The sequence below is a fragment of the Notolabrus celidotus genome, chromosome 6 (assembly GCF_009762535.1).
Source record: "Notolabrus celidotus isolate fNotCel1 chromosome 6, fNotCel1.pri, whole genome shotgun sequence".
NCBI lineage: Eukaryota > Metazoa > Chordata > Actinopteri > Labriformes > Labridae > Notolabrus > Notolabrus celidotus.
In genome coordinates, this window is record NC_048277.1 from 25,386,218 (window position 1) to 25,404,831 (window position 18,614).

At 40.6% G+C, this 18,614-nt stretch overlaps 1 protein-coding gene across 1 annotated transcript in view; it reads right to left on the reverse strand.

Moving 5' to 3' along the window:
* Positions 1 to 18,614, reverse strand: part of tp53i11b (tumor protein p53 inducible protein 11b) — a 52,691-nt gene continuing 34,077 nt past the window's right edge. Inside the window, exons 3-8 of the mRNA XM_034686636.1 lie at positions 18,036 to 18,175; positions 11,335 to 11,394; positions 11,116 to 11,163; positions 9,248 to 9,344; positions 3,721 to 3,822; positions 1 to 2,501 (exon numbers count right to left, since the gene is read on the reverse strand). Coding sequence (XP_034542527.1) covers positions 2,368 to 2,501; positions 3,721 to 3,822; positions 9,248 to 9,344; positions 11,116 to 11,163; positions 11,335 to 11,394; positions 18,036 to 18,164 — 570 coding nt within the window. The 5' untranslated portion in view covers positions 18,165 to 18,175 and the 3' untranslated portion in view covers positions 1 to 2,367. The remainder of the gene's footprint in view (positions 2,502 to 3,720; positions 3,823 to 9,247; positions 9,345 to 11,115; positions 11,164 to 11,334; positions 11,395 to 18,035; positions 18,176 to 18,614) is intronic.

Genomic DNA, 18,614 nt, shown 5'->3' on the forward strand with positions numbered 1-18,614 from the left:
TTCAAAATAAACAATAGTGTCCTTTATTTCAAACTAAATTGTGGAAATCCATAACAGTTCATTTCTGAGGTACAATATAGCACATTATACATAAAAACACATTGCTACAACTTGAAACAGTTTCACCTTGTTTGCTATTCACAACAGCACACCATATGTTGGATCTATATTGGTGGGAATGTATAGCTCAACTTACCAAGTTGCCGATGTAATGTTTTGACATGTTCACATCAGAGAACCAAGAGGATGAAAGAGCCATTACTTTCCTCCCTTCCTCGGCTCGTCCCCTCAAAAAATCTGCCCATCTCTCCTAAAATAAGCTGCTCTACAGACCTTTGAACATTGTATGCGGCTGATGATTTGAGGCTTGTAGTATTGACGGAAATGGAACGACGTTTCTCTTGAACTCCGTAATTACTATGTAAGTCAGGACTGAGCAGTAGGTTGGGGCGCACAATGTCAGTCAGGAGGGCTGCATCTAATTAAACACTAGAAAAAAGGGTAATTACAACTTTTCAGGAGAACAGGAGACCTCACCCATGTTTCACGTTCCCTATCTGAACTGAAATATCGCCCGAGTTAACAAGCACATCTGCCTGCAGGACTGGACTACCCACTGCAAACCCTCAATCACTCTGACCTCAGGACCACTCCCTTTCAGGGCAGGACTCAGCGTGGTCATTTGAAACAATATGGACCACCTTTGGAGGACACCTAAAAGTATGTTTTTAGTTTTGGCTCAAAATGATGGTTCAAGTTAAATTTAAAAAAATGGGTCAGCTATCTTTAGGAGACTTTCTGATTAGGTGCTGGAGATCAGAGTTGACAAATTAGCCTTGCTGGCACTGCTCTTAAACTGGGTTGTGTACACCTGCGGGCATGTTGAGTATCAGGAGGTAGAAGATGTACTGAACATATCAATTTGGTTTAGGTCTGTCAAGTGTTGGATTATATTTACCTTTAAGCACATAAACTTAAACTGCCTTATGAATACAATGGTCCTTTTTTGGCCTTTCATTCATTCATTCATTGCTATTTGTGCTCTAGTTGGTGACAGCTTGCTACACAGTTGGAGCTTCCTCTTTAGCTGGATTATACGCATGCAAGACCTCAATAACACAAATTTCACTTAAATATGTACAAAAGACCACACGCCAAGAGAAAGATTTGAAAATTGTTCAACTAATACTGAACTAGTTCCCTGTTCGTTTCACAAGAACACCACATAATAGTAAATACTATTATTTACATATGTACAAAAGAAGTAGGATGCAGTGTTCTGACTGTTCTTTAAGTAGTTTTAAGGCAAGGCTAAGGATATGGTGTATGGTTAAAAAAAAAACACTGCTACATCACGGAGAGGGGGACCAGCTCAGCTTTGTTTGCTCTACACACTGACATGCTCAGCTTGTGACACTAGCTGTACGGTAAAGGTCAGAATGTTAAAAACTTTCTTCCTCAGTGAAGTCCTGCCTTACACTGCACATAAAACAGGGACAGGACTATGCTGCTTCTCTTCTACATGTGACATTTTAAACATTACATGTATTCATCTCTGCAGTGTAAATACTCTGTACAAAACAAATCCTTTTCACTTTGGTAGAACTTCTTGACTGATAACTTAAGGAATGAAAAATCTATATGTCCCTGAAAATGTTTGGATTCAGCATTTCTTTTGTGAAGTTAAAATCTGGAAATGATTGACGGGCGTTATTTAGAGTAAAAATTTGTGCTGAGTTAAGTTGAACTGACTGAATGCTCTTTGCCATTCACATTGTTCAATGCAGAGCGGTCAGAGAATCATGCAAGAGCACAGATGTTCAGGCTTCACATTAGCATACATACAGTATGAGATAAGACTAACAGCTTCAAACAGGAAACAAAGAAAGCACATGACCTTGAGTGATCAGGAGATTATGATTAAACACTAAATACTGAATCATGTAGCTGTACATGACACAGCCAGGTGTATGAAATTACTCTGCTGTACATATCAAATCATACAACAAGCTGACACAGTACACTCTAAACTGATGGTTCCTCCTGTATAATAATAGTAGCACTCAAAACAGTACAAAGGGAGAATGTGTGTCAAGAGGGGCTTAACCTCACAGCCCAGTGAATGAGTAATTCACTTTCACTATGAGGTTTGTCGTTCTTGTCGTACAGTCTGGAATGTGACACTGTGCTTATCCGTTGAATACTGGAGGTTGGAATAAAGTAGGTCCCATGGCAAGGTGGACGGAGGGGGGGGGTAAATGCTCCAAACCCTGATCGATGATCTGATCTACATCCCGAACCTTCTGACCCCTGTGTTTGTGGTCTGTGCTCAGCTGTCCCCTCCCTGGAAGTGTCACACAATCGGGCTCAGATCTTCTTGGGTTTGCGGCCCAGGTGGTAGTAGTACGCCATGGTGACCACCAGGAAGAGCACTCGGCTGAGGAGGAGAAGCATGGCCGCGTTGGGCAGGATGCCGATCTCCATCAAGGTGATGGATGTCACTGGGAACCAAAGAGCAACAATTGAAACGTAAGTGTGATTTCTTTTTCTGCTAAAAAAAAAAAAGGCAAAGTGTCACATTTACACTACCAGTCAAAAGTTTTAGAACACCCCAATTTTTCCACTTTTTATTGAAATCCAAGCAGTTCACATCCATTGAATAGCTTTAAATGGTACAAAGGTAAGTGGTGAACTGCCAGAGGAAAAACATTTTTTTAAAAAAAAAAGGGTAAGATTACCCAAAACTGAAAAAAAAAATGTACATTTTAGAATTATACGAAAAGGCCTTTTTCAGGGAACAAGAAATGGGTTGCTGTTCTGCAACAATTGAGGTTAGTGAAGCCTTGTAAGTTGGTGCTACCAATTCTTACAGGTGTGCCAACTTTCCCTGATTACTTCCTCTGTCTGCATAAAAGTAGTGTTGGAGAACAATGTGGTACCATACGATGAGTCAAAAGTTTAGACTACATTTTGGTTTATGAATTGATTCCATGATTTGTTTTTGAAATTAAATTGTTTATTTGTTCGATGTTTTCATTTCAGAGCACAATAAGACATTGAACTGCATCATTTTCAATAAAAAACTTGAAAAATTGGGGTGTTCTAAAACTTTTGACCGGTAGTGTATGTATTCAAATTCTGGAAAGTGGATTATAAAAGATCTCATATGTTTTATGCCAGCACTAAAACAATGCTCAAATGCAATTATTTACATTGACACACTTATCATTTACTGCAATTGTTTGCTAGTTTCAGTAAATTAAGTGGGTATTTTTCTTCATCTTGTTGTATTCTTACTGTTGAAGCCTGTAATTAGCTTCAGTTAAACTTTGGAGTTAATTTCCACAGATGCAGGACTCAAGAGTTTGTCCCACCACTTGAATATGAATTTCATTAAATGGAGGTCTTTGTTAAGTACAGACAAAAGGAAAAGTGGAAGAGACAAAAAAAAAACTTTGAGTATGCATGTATCTGTGGTTAGTTTTACAAGATAGACTTAAGTGAGTCTTCACTTGAGCTCTATACAAGGCTGTGACTATACTGTTTGAACACAAGATGGCAGTACAAACACAAACATGTCAAAACTTCTGTGGGAAAATCAATGCTGGCTAATGGTTTGTCTGAGCTCACAGTCACCATCAAAGTGAGACAGAAAGGGGATGGGAAGGGGCGGTATTCTAACATCCATAGACAAAAGTCCTCATGAACAAGTTCAATCACCTAAAAACTGGACGGCAAAGTAGCAGGCCTCACTGAGCAGGGTCCACTGGATGATGATTTTCTCTGCTGTGTAGAGTCCGTTCCACAGGATGAGGGATAGGCCTGGAAAGAGGGCATTCAAAGATTCAGGGGCATGGGAATGAAAATAGAGAAAGGAGGGCGGCTCAGGACAGATGACAGATACACATTCAAGAGCAATTCTGCTAACAAATCTACTACGAGCATGGTTCACTTGCAGCTGTTATCTGTGACGCCATGTGCACACAGTGATAATTGGCCTATTGATTCTGTTGAATGCACTGACTCATTGATTGTGATAAAAGCCTGTGTGCAGTCATTTCATTTGCAGCCATTTTTCCAGTTGATTTTTTCCTGAATACCACTCTAACACCCCCCCAGCAGAAAAACACACACACACACACAACACACACACACACACACACACACACACCACACACACACACACACACACACACACACACACACACACACACACACACACACACACACACACACAGCAATTAAGTGATGGATGCAAGCATGGCTGGAAAGAAAGGTGGGAGGGCTGATGGACTGAATCCTCTTCCTGCCAGGTTCCATCTGTGTGGCAGATGAGACCCCATCCTTTGCCCCATTTACTGCTCCTTGTCTTGTAAGACATCATCCTTTTCTCAGCTAATCCCCACAGCCCTGCTGACATTTAAAATAAAGAAGCCCTCTTTTGCTGGCCTTATGAGATCGACAGCTGGTTTATTGATATCCCCCTCCACAGTGCAATATGGTTATACAGTATCTCTCCTCGGGCGATGCAGTAATCATGCAGCAGGATATGTTTTTAATGTACCAATTTTACACTTTTCAGATTTAGCAAGATATGAATAAAACCCAGTACCATGTGAGGTTTCTTCTTGCTACAAATATATTGTGATGAGGAGGGGAGAACATATCAGACAAGAATCAACAGTAATGGCTGCCAGGTTTTCAATTGCCACCGTTTTAAAAAACTGGCAACTCACTCTTTGCCTTTCGATGCCAACAGTGGCACCCAGTTATTAATAAATAAAATACTGAGTCAGTCAACTACGAAATGTTTCCACCAAAATAAATACATTTTGTGTTTGAACACGAGAAATTAAAGCACTGCTGTTGAACACGTTGCAAGCGTGTTAGTGCATTTTCTTGTGTGTGCATATTCATCTGTTTGATGGCACATCAGTGTAAGATGTTTGATTTCAGGGTGGAGAGTTTGACTACCCATCATCTTAAAAAACTAATTTGCACAGGGGGGCACCTGCAAGAGAACCAGATGTACCTGAACCTAAAGTCTTGAGCGGCAAAGTATCCAGGTATTTATCTGGATGGTAAACTGTACTTGAAAGGAAGTTCATCATACATCTATAAGGGTTGCAAATGTATATGTATCCATACTGGACCGTTTTGGGGAAGGACTTTTGGTACAGTGCAGATATGTAATGATCAAATGCGTGCAGAATTACAAGTACTCCAAATGCAGGTTCCCAAAAAAGACTGAACGACAGCACACAGACACAATCAGCCTGTCACTGCAGCCACAACCAAAGAGAAGCAAGAGCTTGAAACTCCTCTGATACCATTAAAGTCTGCTATTTGGGAACACTTTGGTTTCCAGTTTAAATGCAACAATTTTCAAAAACAAGTGAATAAGACAAATGTGGCGCCATGTGCAAACATTGCTCAGTAGTGATCAGGTACATTTCTGGCAACAAGTCCCACTTGTTAATGCATATGAATGGGAAACACACCAATGTGGCTCAGTTAGGGATGCACAGCTCCGATCCTGGTATCAGATATTGGCTAAATCGGACCAAAAAGCTAGATCGGATATCGGTGACAAGGGGCCGCTATATATAATGCTGATCCATATGGCAGATCTATTCATCTCAGTTCTATGCTTTTCTGTGTTTACAACAGCCATGTGCGTCTCCTATGTCATCAGCGCCGGTCGGTCTGTGCATTTTTGCGCGGTGGAGCATGATGGAGGATAACTACAGAGGCTCTGCAGTTTAGGTGCATGCTTCTTTTGCTAACAACTCAGCCGGAAACTTGCAACATGTGCGGCGCTAATGTTTCGACGGATGGCAGTCACGCTTAAAAATATAACGGAAGCCCAAAGGAAGCAGTTTACGTTAGCTGTAGCCTACTGCAAAGAAGGAAGAAACCTTCTAAGTATTCAAAGTAGGGATGGGTACCGAATTCGGTACTTTTATAGGTACCGACAGAATTCCGTCGGTACTATCGAGTACCGACTCACATAAAATCAAACGGTACCATGTTTCGGTACCTAAACGCATCCCTGTGACTGTGAGAGAGTGGAAGAGGAGGCAAGTTTCCATACTTTCGCCCTGTAACAAAGTCAGAGACTGACCGGGTGGACGTCTCTGCTCTCTGCTCTCTGCATCTGCGCGGGAGCGTGCCAAACGGTGCCTGCAGCTGACGGGCGCGCCTACTCACCGCGAGGCAGAACTTCATGAGGATTAAGTTTATTCTATATGGTCTATGGTTGAGACTGACCCTCTCGCCCCGACTACCTGACCTGTTTATATCCGTTCCTGTGTGCCCAACAAGTAAGTTGTGTGTCCTGTTATTATACAGAGACGTTGAACTGACTTTCCCCCATCCGCAGGCATTCACGTGTGTTGATTGATAAACTCCCGAAAGAGCAATTAGATGCCACGAGCACGTGTCAGCTAATATATCCAATCACCTATATAATCCTGTTTCTGTTCATTCATGTTAAATTAAATAAATATGTTAAATTAAACAAATTTGAGATTTTTTTTTTTAAATGAACATTCATTACCACATAAACACAAAAGTACCGAAAATTGGTACCGTTGAGTACCGGTACCGATTCCCAGGTACCGGGTATTGGTACCATATCGGTTCAAATGTGAAAGATACCCATCCCTAATTCAAAGTGTGAAAAAATGGACAGGTTATTGGATTTAATTGTTCCGACAAAGTCAGAAAAGCCTGAAGTTGCCAAAACATGATTCTATCCTCACATTAAGGAATAGAGATAGTTAAATCAATACCGGGATCTGATTGGCTAGTATCGGTATCGGCAGATACCAAAGCCCAGGTATCGATATCGGTATTGGGACCTAAAAAGTAGGATCAGTGCATCCCTAGGCTCAGTGGGTAAAGTCGGTTGTCCATCAATCGGAAGGTTGGCGGTTCGATCCCAGCTCTGGCAGTCACATGCCGAAGTGTCCTTGAGCAAGACACTAAACCCCAAATTGCTCCCGATGTTGTGAGGTATGTGAATGTGAGGTATGAATGAGATTAGTTAATACTGATAGTTCCTTACATTAGCAGCCTCTACCATCAGTGAGTGAATGAGTATGAATGGATGAATGCGACGAGTAGTGTGTAAAAGTGCTTTGAGTAGTCAGACAGACTAGAAAAGCGCTATATAAGTACAAGTCCATTTACCATTTACCAATGTGAGTATCATTACAATTCTGAAAAACAACCAGAGTGCCAACACAGCTCCCTTTGCATTTGAACAGCTGTTTGCTGTTGTCTGAGTAGGCCAAAACATATTTTATAGCACTGGATCTACAACCATACTAAGTTGTTGAGAGTACAGGATTGAATCACTTGAAATTTCTTCTTGTCTTTATTTTAGCAATAAAGTCATACCAGCCCTTTATGAACAAGCAAAAAGCTGCTGTTATGCACTACTTATACGAGGCATCAGCTGTAACATTCATGACTGATGCATGGACATCCAGAGCTGCTGATGTGTTTTTTTTTTAGGTTGAATCTGAGCCCAAAAAAAGGTGTTAGCTCAATAATCCCAAAGGTGTCAGTGCCTGTCTCAAGTTTCAGCCTTATATCATTTCTTTGTTCTTTTTTCTTTATTCTATTTTTTTGTGTTTCATCTGAAATATTATAAAAAAATTAATCTGAGCAGGCCTGAAGTGTCAATGCTGCACTCTAGACTAGGGGTTCCCAAAGTGTGGGTCGGGACCCCCTGTGGGGTCGCGAGACACAAATGGGGGGGTCGTGAGATGTCTTCCAGAATGTTTTTTTTTTTTTTTCAAGTTATCTAAAAATATTTATTATTATTTATTTTTTTTATTTACCTTGTTCTCTTATGTTTATCCTCTGTGTTGGTTGTACTGTTAATTATGATTATTCCCTTATTGTCATTATTTTTTGTATCTATTTATTTATTTCTTCTCTTTGTTGGTTTTGTATTACTTATATATATTTGTTTACTTGTGGTGAACAAAGATATATACTTAAATGCAAATAAAAAGTTGAATGAAAAAAGTTATCTAAAAACAGTAAATTTTACCCATAAAAATATTGACAAAATAGTGGCTAAACTTGAAGTAAAACCTTGAAAATAGAAAATGTAATGAGTTTTCTGCCTTTCTTTGTTGCCAGATGACTCCTAAGTTTAGATTTAGGGAACAGTTAATTATCAAAATCAGCAGCAGTAGGTTAATTCATAACGGCACAGGAAACAGCCACATGCTCATATAGGTAGGGTCATTTTCTGCAGACCAGCTAAATGAAGCCACATTAAATCACTTTGAGGGACAGTGGGGGTCACCAGTCTTTGGCAGAAATATTTTGGGGGTCGCAGGCTTGAAAGTTTGGGAACCCCTGCCTGATTATCATGAAGTGCTGATTTAATACTCTGTGCTTCTATATCCACACATGGTCAAGGTACTGGTGTTCTGTCATTTGTTGTGACCTGATTCAACAGAGGATGAGTCGGGGAACTTTATTAAATAGGTACTAAGCTGTATTCCTCAGCCTGCTTTATTTCCCTGCTTCCTTTTAGTAATAGCTCAAATCTCACAGAGACAGCAGAGTTAAAACACCACTATTACGTGGTATATTTAAAATCAACGATTATCTTCTTTGGATGGAGGGGCCCAGAAAAAGAAACCTAACACAGTGCTGGATTGAGTGATCCTGCTGCAGTTTATGAAGTTGAGTAATACACTCTCCTCTTTGTGACTTCCATCCCCCACACATGGACGCAGGCACACACACATACATATATTTGTACAGTGCATACACTGTCCTGCTACCATTGACAGTGTTCCCACCAGATCCAGACTTGATATATGAGGCCACAGGCGCAGAGGCAACTTCAGGCTTTGGCTGCTTGAACTCTGCAGAATCGGTCTCTGATAGCAAACTGCAGATAGAGAGAGCTGAATGAAATCATACAGCCTCTGTTTGTAGCCCAAAGGCATGACTTTGCAGCAGAACGAGAGCTTGTTATGCTGTATTCTGAAGGCGAGTGTGTAAAATGCAATAAGTGGATTCAAAGGCTTCATCACCAAATCCCATGTGCACTTGAGTTGTGTGTATTTTTAGTGTTTAAAAACATTTAAATGTAGTGTGTCACGGTTATTGCATCATAGCTGATTTTCTTCCTAATGCATAGCTGCTGCATATAATATATACTGTACTTCAGTTACTTACATCAGTGCATGAAAAGGTTTTTGCATGGACTTACTGAGCAGTGCTCCTCCATAAAGCCGGACAGAGATGTTAGTCGTGGAGAGCTCCTCCTCAAAAACAACCTCATAGAGCTGGTTTGGAAACACCAGGGCCTGTGTGGGATACAAAAGCACAACACAAGTCTGTCATATTAACACAACTGAATCCTGTCCTCTTCAAAGACACCCAAAATGCAGCAGTCTGTGATTTAGACCCACTGTGGATGCCCTAAACACTGAGGATACTGATGAAATAGACAGCAAAGACTGTGCTGCTTCTCCAGATGTCCCTGAAAGAATATACAGTAGCTCACTGCCTTCTTTATGCTAGATACATAATAATAGGGATGGAACATGGGTCTGTGTACCTTCTGTTCATTCTATTTCCAATTCTGAAATGCAAATGGGAAACAAAAGAACAGGCATTTTTCCTTTTTCAATAGTGTCGCAGATTTTAAAACAAACAAACAAAAGCTGTTTTCCATTCAAATATAGCAATAAAATTGGATTTTGTGTTGTTTTCCTATTATGGATTTTTATATTCCCTGATAAACACGAAGAATCCAATCCAAGATATCACAGATTCGACCTTCTCCGATCAATAACTTGCCAACGAAAGGTGGTAAAAACATAAAATATACATCTTTCCATCAGTGTAAGACAGACAACGAGCTACAATGTAATTTTCATCAATATAGGATGTCTCTCGCGTTGGGAAAATAACATTGGTCTCTATGCGCTGCCGGTGGTGAGGCGAGTTGGCTGGGATCGTCTACAAAGTGTACTGCCGAAAAGATACGCTACTGAAAACAATCAATGACATCACTCTTAAATAGTGCAGTGTCCTGAAAATCATTGCAAACCTTAATCATGTCCTCCTGATTATACTACAACACTTGGTTTGAAAATACACTTTTTCTGAATTTTAGGGAATTTTTTATCGCAAATAGTATTCAATAGCTTCACTATTTTACAGTTTAGACTCCTGAAAGTCCCTGCCAACTTTAATCAAGTCCTTCTGATTATACTACAACACTTCTCAAACCATGTGTTGTAGTATAATTTTTTGGGATTTTGGATCAACATGTATTTTTAGAACATTCTTCGTGTTTATCAGTAAATATAAAAATCCATAATAGGAAAACAACACAAAATCCAATTTTATTGCTATATTTGAATGGAAAACGGCTTTTGTTTGTTTTAAAATCTGCTACATAAATTGAAAAAAGGAAAAATGCCTGTTCTTTTGTTTTCTGATTTTCGTTTCAGAATTGGAAATAGAATTTACGGATACACGGACACGATTTTCAAATGCTTGAGTATTCATTCTCATATTAAAAATAATACGAATATCATCTCATTTTGAAGGTACTAGTTTGATCATTTTCACCGGTGCCTGGTTGTAATATGATATTCTCGTCAGTCGGTGGCTATAGAGCGCCTTAAAGCTGTTTGCTAACTTAGTAACAGAAGAAGAAGAAGAATGCTAACTTCACTGATAGCGAAAACAGGTGAAATCATTTGCGACAGTCGCTGGAAATACGTGTGTTGTGGTGTGAGATTCAGAAATATGAGGTTATTAAGGATAATAATAGATAATTGCAGAGACTGAGCATGGCTGTAAATAGTAAACATTTACAACATGCTGCTGCACAGAAACACAGACATAAAGGTTGAGACAGACACTGTCAGTGCCCACTACTAGCAGCACCTCATCCCGCCTGATTACGAATAATCGCCGAATAGATGCCGGTGATTATTGAATAGTATTTTGTCTTGATAAGCCCATCTCTAAAGTCTCTATACTAATCTATATTCATTGACTTTTTAAGTCATGAATATGGAACAACTTATTCACTGTGATGATGCTGTAATGAACACTTACCATCAGGCTCATAACTGTGAACCCCACTGCAGAGATCAGTATCCACCCTAGGAAAGAGAGAGATCACATTACCATCTGTACACTTCCTGAAACCAATACCGATTGTACATACCATCTCAAGAGTTTGCAAGTTGTTGAAATTTCCTGGAAGTGACACACAGATGAACTTACACAGTCTGCTGTGTTAACTGTGAGCTTTTCTGAGCAGTTGAAATCTCACCTCAGCCCAACAGGCTCTCGCACAGCAAACTTCAGCTCATTTCCGAGCATCTGGCTGATCTGTGAACAAACAGGGCGAGACAGCAGAAAAAAGGATATGAGTTATGAGGAGGAAAGAGCAATGGCAATGAAGTCATCTTAACAGATATTTGTTATGACAGCCTGACAACAAAGAATCATATAAGCAAGACTAAAGTGCTCTCTGTGGAGGTGTGTTAGAAGTTGTCAACACATCTGAAGGAAGCTACTGGAAAGAAAAACACTGAACACAGCTTCAAAGAGGAAAGAGGATTAAATAAAACCATGATAGTTATGCCTTCCTTTCTTTTACCAACCCCTAAAGATACACAAAGGAGTTAGAACAACAACTTGCTGAAAATCTGGCTGGAAACCAGCTACTGAGCTCCTAACAGAGGAAAAGCCTCATTTGCGACAATTTAACTCGATCCAAGCAACACAAGTACAACACAGCACTTAATTTATAATCTTCTGAGCCTGAAGCATTTATTGGGAGAAAACGATGACGGAATGAAAGCAACTGTTTATTCTAGTTCAACGGAGAAACTGAATGAGCCTTTTCTTCCAGCAGAATTAAGGAGACAGATGTAAGTGTTTCCCTGGTGATATCTGTAGTGATAAACATCTCTCATGATAGATGTAAGACAGTGCTGCTTCATCAGGGTTAATGTATTCACATGAAGCTCTCAATAAACACAAACATCAGGCGTTCAAGCATACGTCAAATTTAAATTCAAAGAGAATGTATTCACATGATCATATTTTACACAGTATTTCTAAAGCCAATTACAAAAAACATGAAAAGTGAGAGATGGTGAACTGGACTGAAGCACCTGAAAGAGATTTTCTAAATATTTAATCATGTTTTTTTCCTTTCTAAAAAACAGTCTTTAAAAACTGCCAAAGACCATATCCTGTTCTGTAAGTATTCATTTCATGTCTATGTTTCTTTCTTTGATCTCTTCTCTGTTCTCCAGCTGAATTCAGTACTTACAGCTGGAATGAAGCATGTGTGACTTTCATCTATTAGTGTCTGAGGCAGTGTTGTAGTGCTGGATTTCAAGACTTTGGACTCAAGTTGTCGTGTATTGGGTCGCGTCACATCCGCCATTAAAGGTACTGTTTAAACGTCAAAGATCCCTGAGGTGGGCACAGTCCACATCAAAACAGATTCCTGTGTTGATTTGAAGCATACACTCATGTTTTTGTAAAGTTAATGACTTTTATGGTAGTGTTAACTCTGTTTTCTCTCGCAGTTCCTCCTTCCTCTGCCAAGGATCTGTAAACAGAGCTGTCAATCATGATGTCACATCCATTTCTTTTAAAACTAAATAACTAATTCAAACTACACCTGTCAGAAAAACAAGCACTTAAGCCCCAAATCAACAAAAGAAGAAATAATAACTGTAATTAAAAACCCTGTTTGAAATGAAATGATTTAACATGTATTTTAATTTTATAGTATCCCCTCTGTTAACATCACAGTGGCAGGGTTTATGATCTTTACTGCAACCAGTCAGCAGGGGGAGCTCCGGTTCTTTTGGCTTCAAAGCCAACGTGCTTATTAACTGCTGCTGTTTTAATACACAGTCCATGGTGCTGACGACTGCAGACAGGGAACATCCCACAAGAAATTCAGACCAAGGCTGTTTTCGAAATCACCTACTATACAAGCAGTACGCACTGATTTGGCCAAGTATGCAGTATGTGAACAAGAGCAAAATCTGCAGTATGCCAAAACTGATTTGGGAAAATTTCTCAATATGCATCGGACCAGTCTCCCTCGTGTACTGTTTCCCACAATGCACAGCGCGAACGTTGCACTTTTTCTTTTATCAAATTATTAAATTCCATATAAACCACTTCTTAACTTTTTAAATCATAAGTGATGCTACAGAAGCAGTTTTGCTAACAGCTTGGCCATTGTTTACTTCCGCTTTCTGAAACCGGAAATCCAGCGACGCCTGGCCCAGCGTACTGCAGAACAGATAGAACAGAACAGTCATACTACAAACTACCTTCAAACGCAGTATGTGGAATGCAGTACCTACTGCATACTACATTCCTAGGTAGTATGTAGCAGGCCATTTCAAAATCAGCCTCTGTCAACTAATGTTTCACAAATCCTCACACTCGCCCATTACTCCTGCTTCGAAGGACAAAATGTTAACATGCGGCCTTATATAATAATGGTAATATTACTAATTGATAAGACTTATATAGCATTTTTCTTGGTACTCAAAGCTGCTTATATATCCCACTGACTGGTGCCACAACAAGATAATCAGTGTTATTCACTTCACCTCTCAGTGGTCATAACGGTATTGCTGAGCGGTGTATATAAATGTAGTTTTCAGCCAAAGCACTCTTTCTTTTTTCAAGTGAAGAGGATATTAGCTTAGAAATTTGGTCTCAAATTCAGGTTCAGATGAGCACAAGGGTAAACTAAAAGTCCCAGACAAAACACACGGAGAGCTGAGTAGATCTAAACCTAGTTTTCTGCTGTAATAGCAAGTAACCCACAGAGAAATGAAATAAGGCAGTTTTAATTCCTTCATCAAAAGGTCCAATGACTTCTCTAATATCACTGAGGGCCCCCTCTTCTCAAGAAAACTGTTGTAGTATCGCAGTGAAACTAACGTAACCCAAACTAAATAAAGCCAGTGCATGACGTAACTGAACAGGGAATATGATTTATTATTATTTATGTGCTGGATGAAACAGTGCATTTTCAGAGTGTGACTGAAATAATTTATTGTAATTAATAAGAGATATTGTAACAGGGGCTGCCATTGATTTTGCCTTTTACCACTCCCAAACATGTAAATGTAACAGAGTGCTGAATTAAGACAATTTTCAAAACCAGCTGACCCAAATCATGCCACAAGAAATATCCACATGGCTTCAGAAATAGTCTTGAGTCAAAACCGTGGGAATAATTAATCAGAACTTCATCAATGGCCTTTATTCCACTGCAAATTGAACGCATTCTGACTTATCTATCCTCTAAACGCCTGCTTTGATCTCAGAGAAGAATCCTTCAGAAAAGTCGCCTTTGGAAGCAAAACTCCTAAATATTAAGATTTCAAATGAGACCTATTACATCTCTCTTTGCAGTGCAGCTGACACGCCTGTACACGTATCCATCTGTGCCAGCTGTGATCACATGACCAGGTGAATCAGCCTTCCTGTGCCTGTGGTTTCAGGAGGTGTTTTTCGACAGGAACACATAAATATTCATGACGGGCATGAGAAATACTCAGAGGGAACCAAACGTCAACTGATGGCAGAGGACTGGCCTGGAGGTGGAACAGAAGGAACGGAAGGGGAGCTGTGGACAGAGGGAGAAACAGGAAAAGAAAGAAATACACAGTGTTGTTTGGGAGAGACGCTTAATACCAGCTGCTGCCGCCTGCCTTTTCATCATTTACACAGCCGGCTACGTCCAGTGAACAAAGGTCAGATTTTCAGCCAGGGAGAATGGGAATATTTAGGAGAAGTAGAAACCTAACATTTTTCATTTGAGTCTGTTATATCCTATATGATGGATGTTGATGGATGATCTTATGTTAAGTAGATGGGATGAATATTTGATGTGTTTTACTGGCTATCCCCAAGACACAAAGTACACCACAGCACATTGCGGTATGTCTTGTTTACGAAGCCTTGGACTCCCTCTGACAGCGTGTGGTTGTTGCTACATGACCTTAGCACTGAAGCAGTGAACCAGCAAGTTAAAGGAGCCAATATGTCATTATCTCTTGGCACTGTCGCGCTCACACATGGCAGCAGCACAAATACAAAGCCTTTCTCTTACTGAACATAATCAATAGGAACAGTATCCTTATCTCCAATCAGTCAAAAAAAGGCAGGAAGAGACAGCCTGCAGACCACAGGAGCACTTCCCTCCTTTGTGTACAGCAACCACGGGATAAAGCCAACTGTTTCCCTCCAAAGCGACCCGTGCTGTGCAGCTAACCTTACTGTTAGATCCCAAGAGTTCATTACCACAGACACTCGTGGCAAGGATATAACAAAACAATTCAAGGCTAACGGCACAATGCAAGCAGAAGAAGGGAACAATTACATCGTAGGAGCAACACTTAATTTCTAAATTAGGGTCAATGCCAGAGTTAAATTCGGAAGACTACAATTTAAAGAACACAAACAATTGACTCAGCCTGCAGGATACGAGACAAATATGCAGTGTGTGATTACATTGTTCAATATGAGGATAACGATATGAAATGTGATAATAAGCAAATATTAGAGAGTGCAGATTAGCTATTATGCGTTGTCTGCTTTCTGCATGTTTACATAATGTCCCTGTTAAAGCTAAATGCTGTTTTTTACATATGTGGTACCACCATAGACTGTATACCTCTTCACCCGCGGTGTCTCACAGGGAGCACCGCAGGTCTTTTCTTCCTGCAAGTGGTCAGACTCTATAATCAATAATATATATACGCATGTTGTAAGATATGCTTATTTTAACCTCTTTAATTCAATTGCTAATAACTTTTAATAATTTATATTTTATAGGCTCTCGTTTGCTTTATACTCTTTTGCACTGTCTACTTTGCTACTGTGACACTTAAATTTCCCTGTATGTGGGACGAATAAAGGACTATCTTATCTTATCTTATAAAATATGGACGTAGTGACCGTGACGTCACCCATCTGTTTCTGAACTGCTGTTTTGAGGCCAGTGGGCAGCGGCAGTCATATTGCTGCTGTCAAGCGATTGTGACGCAAAGAGGCGGAGTTTGAGCCTCCTAGCCAACAGCTACAGTTTTCCCGCCTGTCAATCAAGTCAGCTGTGCCTCTCATTGGAAGACTCGTAATCTCAATATCTTCAAATTGCCGCGTTAGAAAAAAATTCACCCCCCCGTACAGTGTGTGCCGATCAAGAAATTAGCTATCCAGATTAAAGCTGTATTCAGGCCTTAAAAGTTAAACCCGACCCGAGCCCGACATAATTCTGCCCGAACCCGTCCAAACCCGAATGACCTAGATTTTTTTATATCCCGAACCCGTTTACAGCCTGACTGCCCCGACATTGTTCATTACTGATCTGGCTAATTTTGCGAGTTTTGGGTTGGATAGTCTGTTGATCTTCCACCAACCAAGAACATCGGTTTCATCTTCCGTGACAGTCGTTTTAATGTAGTGAGATACCTCGTCGTCTTCCCAGTCAGCTCCCTGTACATTTTCCCACTCCTCAAAATTCGCTCTTTTTGCCGTAGGATGAGTGTGCTATTCTCTGGAGAGCTTTTGGTCTTGAGTCTCCACATCTCGTCATGCACCTGCAGCAACGTGCATAGCTTGCAGAAGAGTGCGGGCATGAGCATGTATGGCCTCCATGTCTGAGTGTGACAACATTCTCAGCTGGTTAAATCTTGTCCAGAGGAATGATGCGATCTTTTGATGATAGACATTATGACCGAATGTCGGGCCGGGTTCGGGTTCGGACAAATATCTTCAGCTCTGATCCAGACTACACTCGTCTTTTGTACCAGGCTGTAAACATGTTTATTTCTGCTGTAACGATCGTCTTTTTTCAATTTGTGTGTATGTGGTTTCCGGTACTTCCGGAGGCACCCTCAAGTGGATCCTCGATGAACTGCAGTTTTTAGCACTTCCGCATTGGACTCATATTTTTAGACCAGAGGTTGACGCTTGGGTACCACTTGATCTGAGGGTAGCTCATAGACAGGGCCTACAATGTACAACACTAGCCAAACTGTTGTGTTGCTTTGCATTGCCTTTGCCTGTTGCTGGATCAGCACTTAGTCATTAAAATCAGTGTCTAATCTGAATTACGTGAACTTTATTAGCAGGAATGATGAAGGATCAAGTGTTTCTTGTACTGAAGCCTCCGTGAGTGTGCTTCTTGAAAGGGACAGAGTGACAGATGTCTGGGTCAGGCTCCTTGCTAAAACATTGGGAGAGAAAACAAACACTACGGACGGCTGAGAAAAAGGGGCCGACATCTCATCACAAACTATCAGCCACCACCGTATGCCCGCTCCCTTCTGTTCTGTTCTCCTCTCCCACACACATGCCTGATTAATATTTCAGTGAGGAACAGTGTGCTCTGCCTATGATCATCTAAAGCAATCTGATGAGGAAAAAATCATTTGAACCTTGGTATTTAAGCTCTCTGAAAAGGGAGAAGTTATTTATCATCAGTCTGCAACTTTGCACCAACAAGCATGAATATGAGACGTGCTTTTCTTGGCATGAAGCAGCCCATGTGCCGTTTTGTTTTTGGTATAAACATCCTTGTTCACTGCCTATATGAATGTGTAAATACACGAGAGGAAGGAAGATAATAAAAGAGATGCAGGGGGCAGGGAGTCTCTCTCAGGGGAGCCAGTCACATCTCAGTGGAGCTTTGGTAGCTCATGAGATTACATGATCTAGATTCAGTGATGCAGAAGGAGCAAATGCACACAATGGAACACTAGGAGAGCGATGAGCAAATTAGCAGCCCATTGTGGCTTTAGAAAATAATCCATAGCTCTTCACAGGGTAAATGAATACATTATTGGTTAAATGCTTATTCTGCTCATGCTTTGCTGCAATACCATCTATCTCACTGATGATAGTTTGACTTGTTTTTATTGTGCCTGACTAAATTCAAAAGACAAGAATGAAAAAAATCAAGTTTAGCATCTGACCTTTGAACGATGCACTTCGCCATCATCGTCCTCACCGCCTACTCCAAGGATCTTCCTGCTCTTCAGGCGACTGATCAGGTCCGTCTGACTGTGCTTCTTCATCAGAGGAGGGTGAGGTTTGGAAGCCATGGTGCACACACCTGAAAAAGAGGTGAAAAGAAAGTTAGGCAAGCACGTCATGGGTGGTTATACTGTCAAAGGAAGTTATTTAAATTGTGAAATCATAGGACAGAAATGGAGAAAAATACACCACTTCTACAAGATCAATATCGGAGCTAACCCTCTGTCATAAATACCCCGCACTATGAAGAAGGCGCCTCCGTAAAATAAAGGCAGGAAGAGGTATCTATCAATCTACCAATAATCCTTATGAGGGCTATGCAAAAATAATTACACAACACAGCTCCAGGCAACTCATAAAATCTTCCTCTTAAGCTAGACTGGAGGCAGGAGTCAGATGTCCTCTGGGTCTGCTGGAGGCCAACAGACACAGGTGCCTGCCCAAAGAGCCAGTGGGTGTGATAGTGACACAGGTTAATGCTTTACACACACGCACGCGCACACGCACGCACACGCACA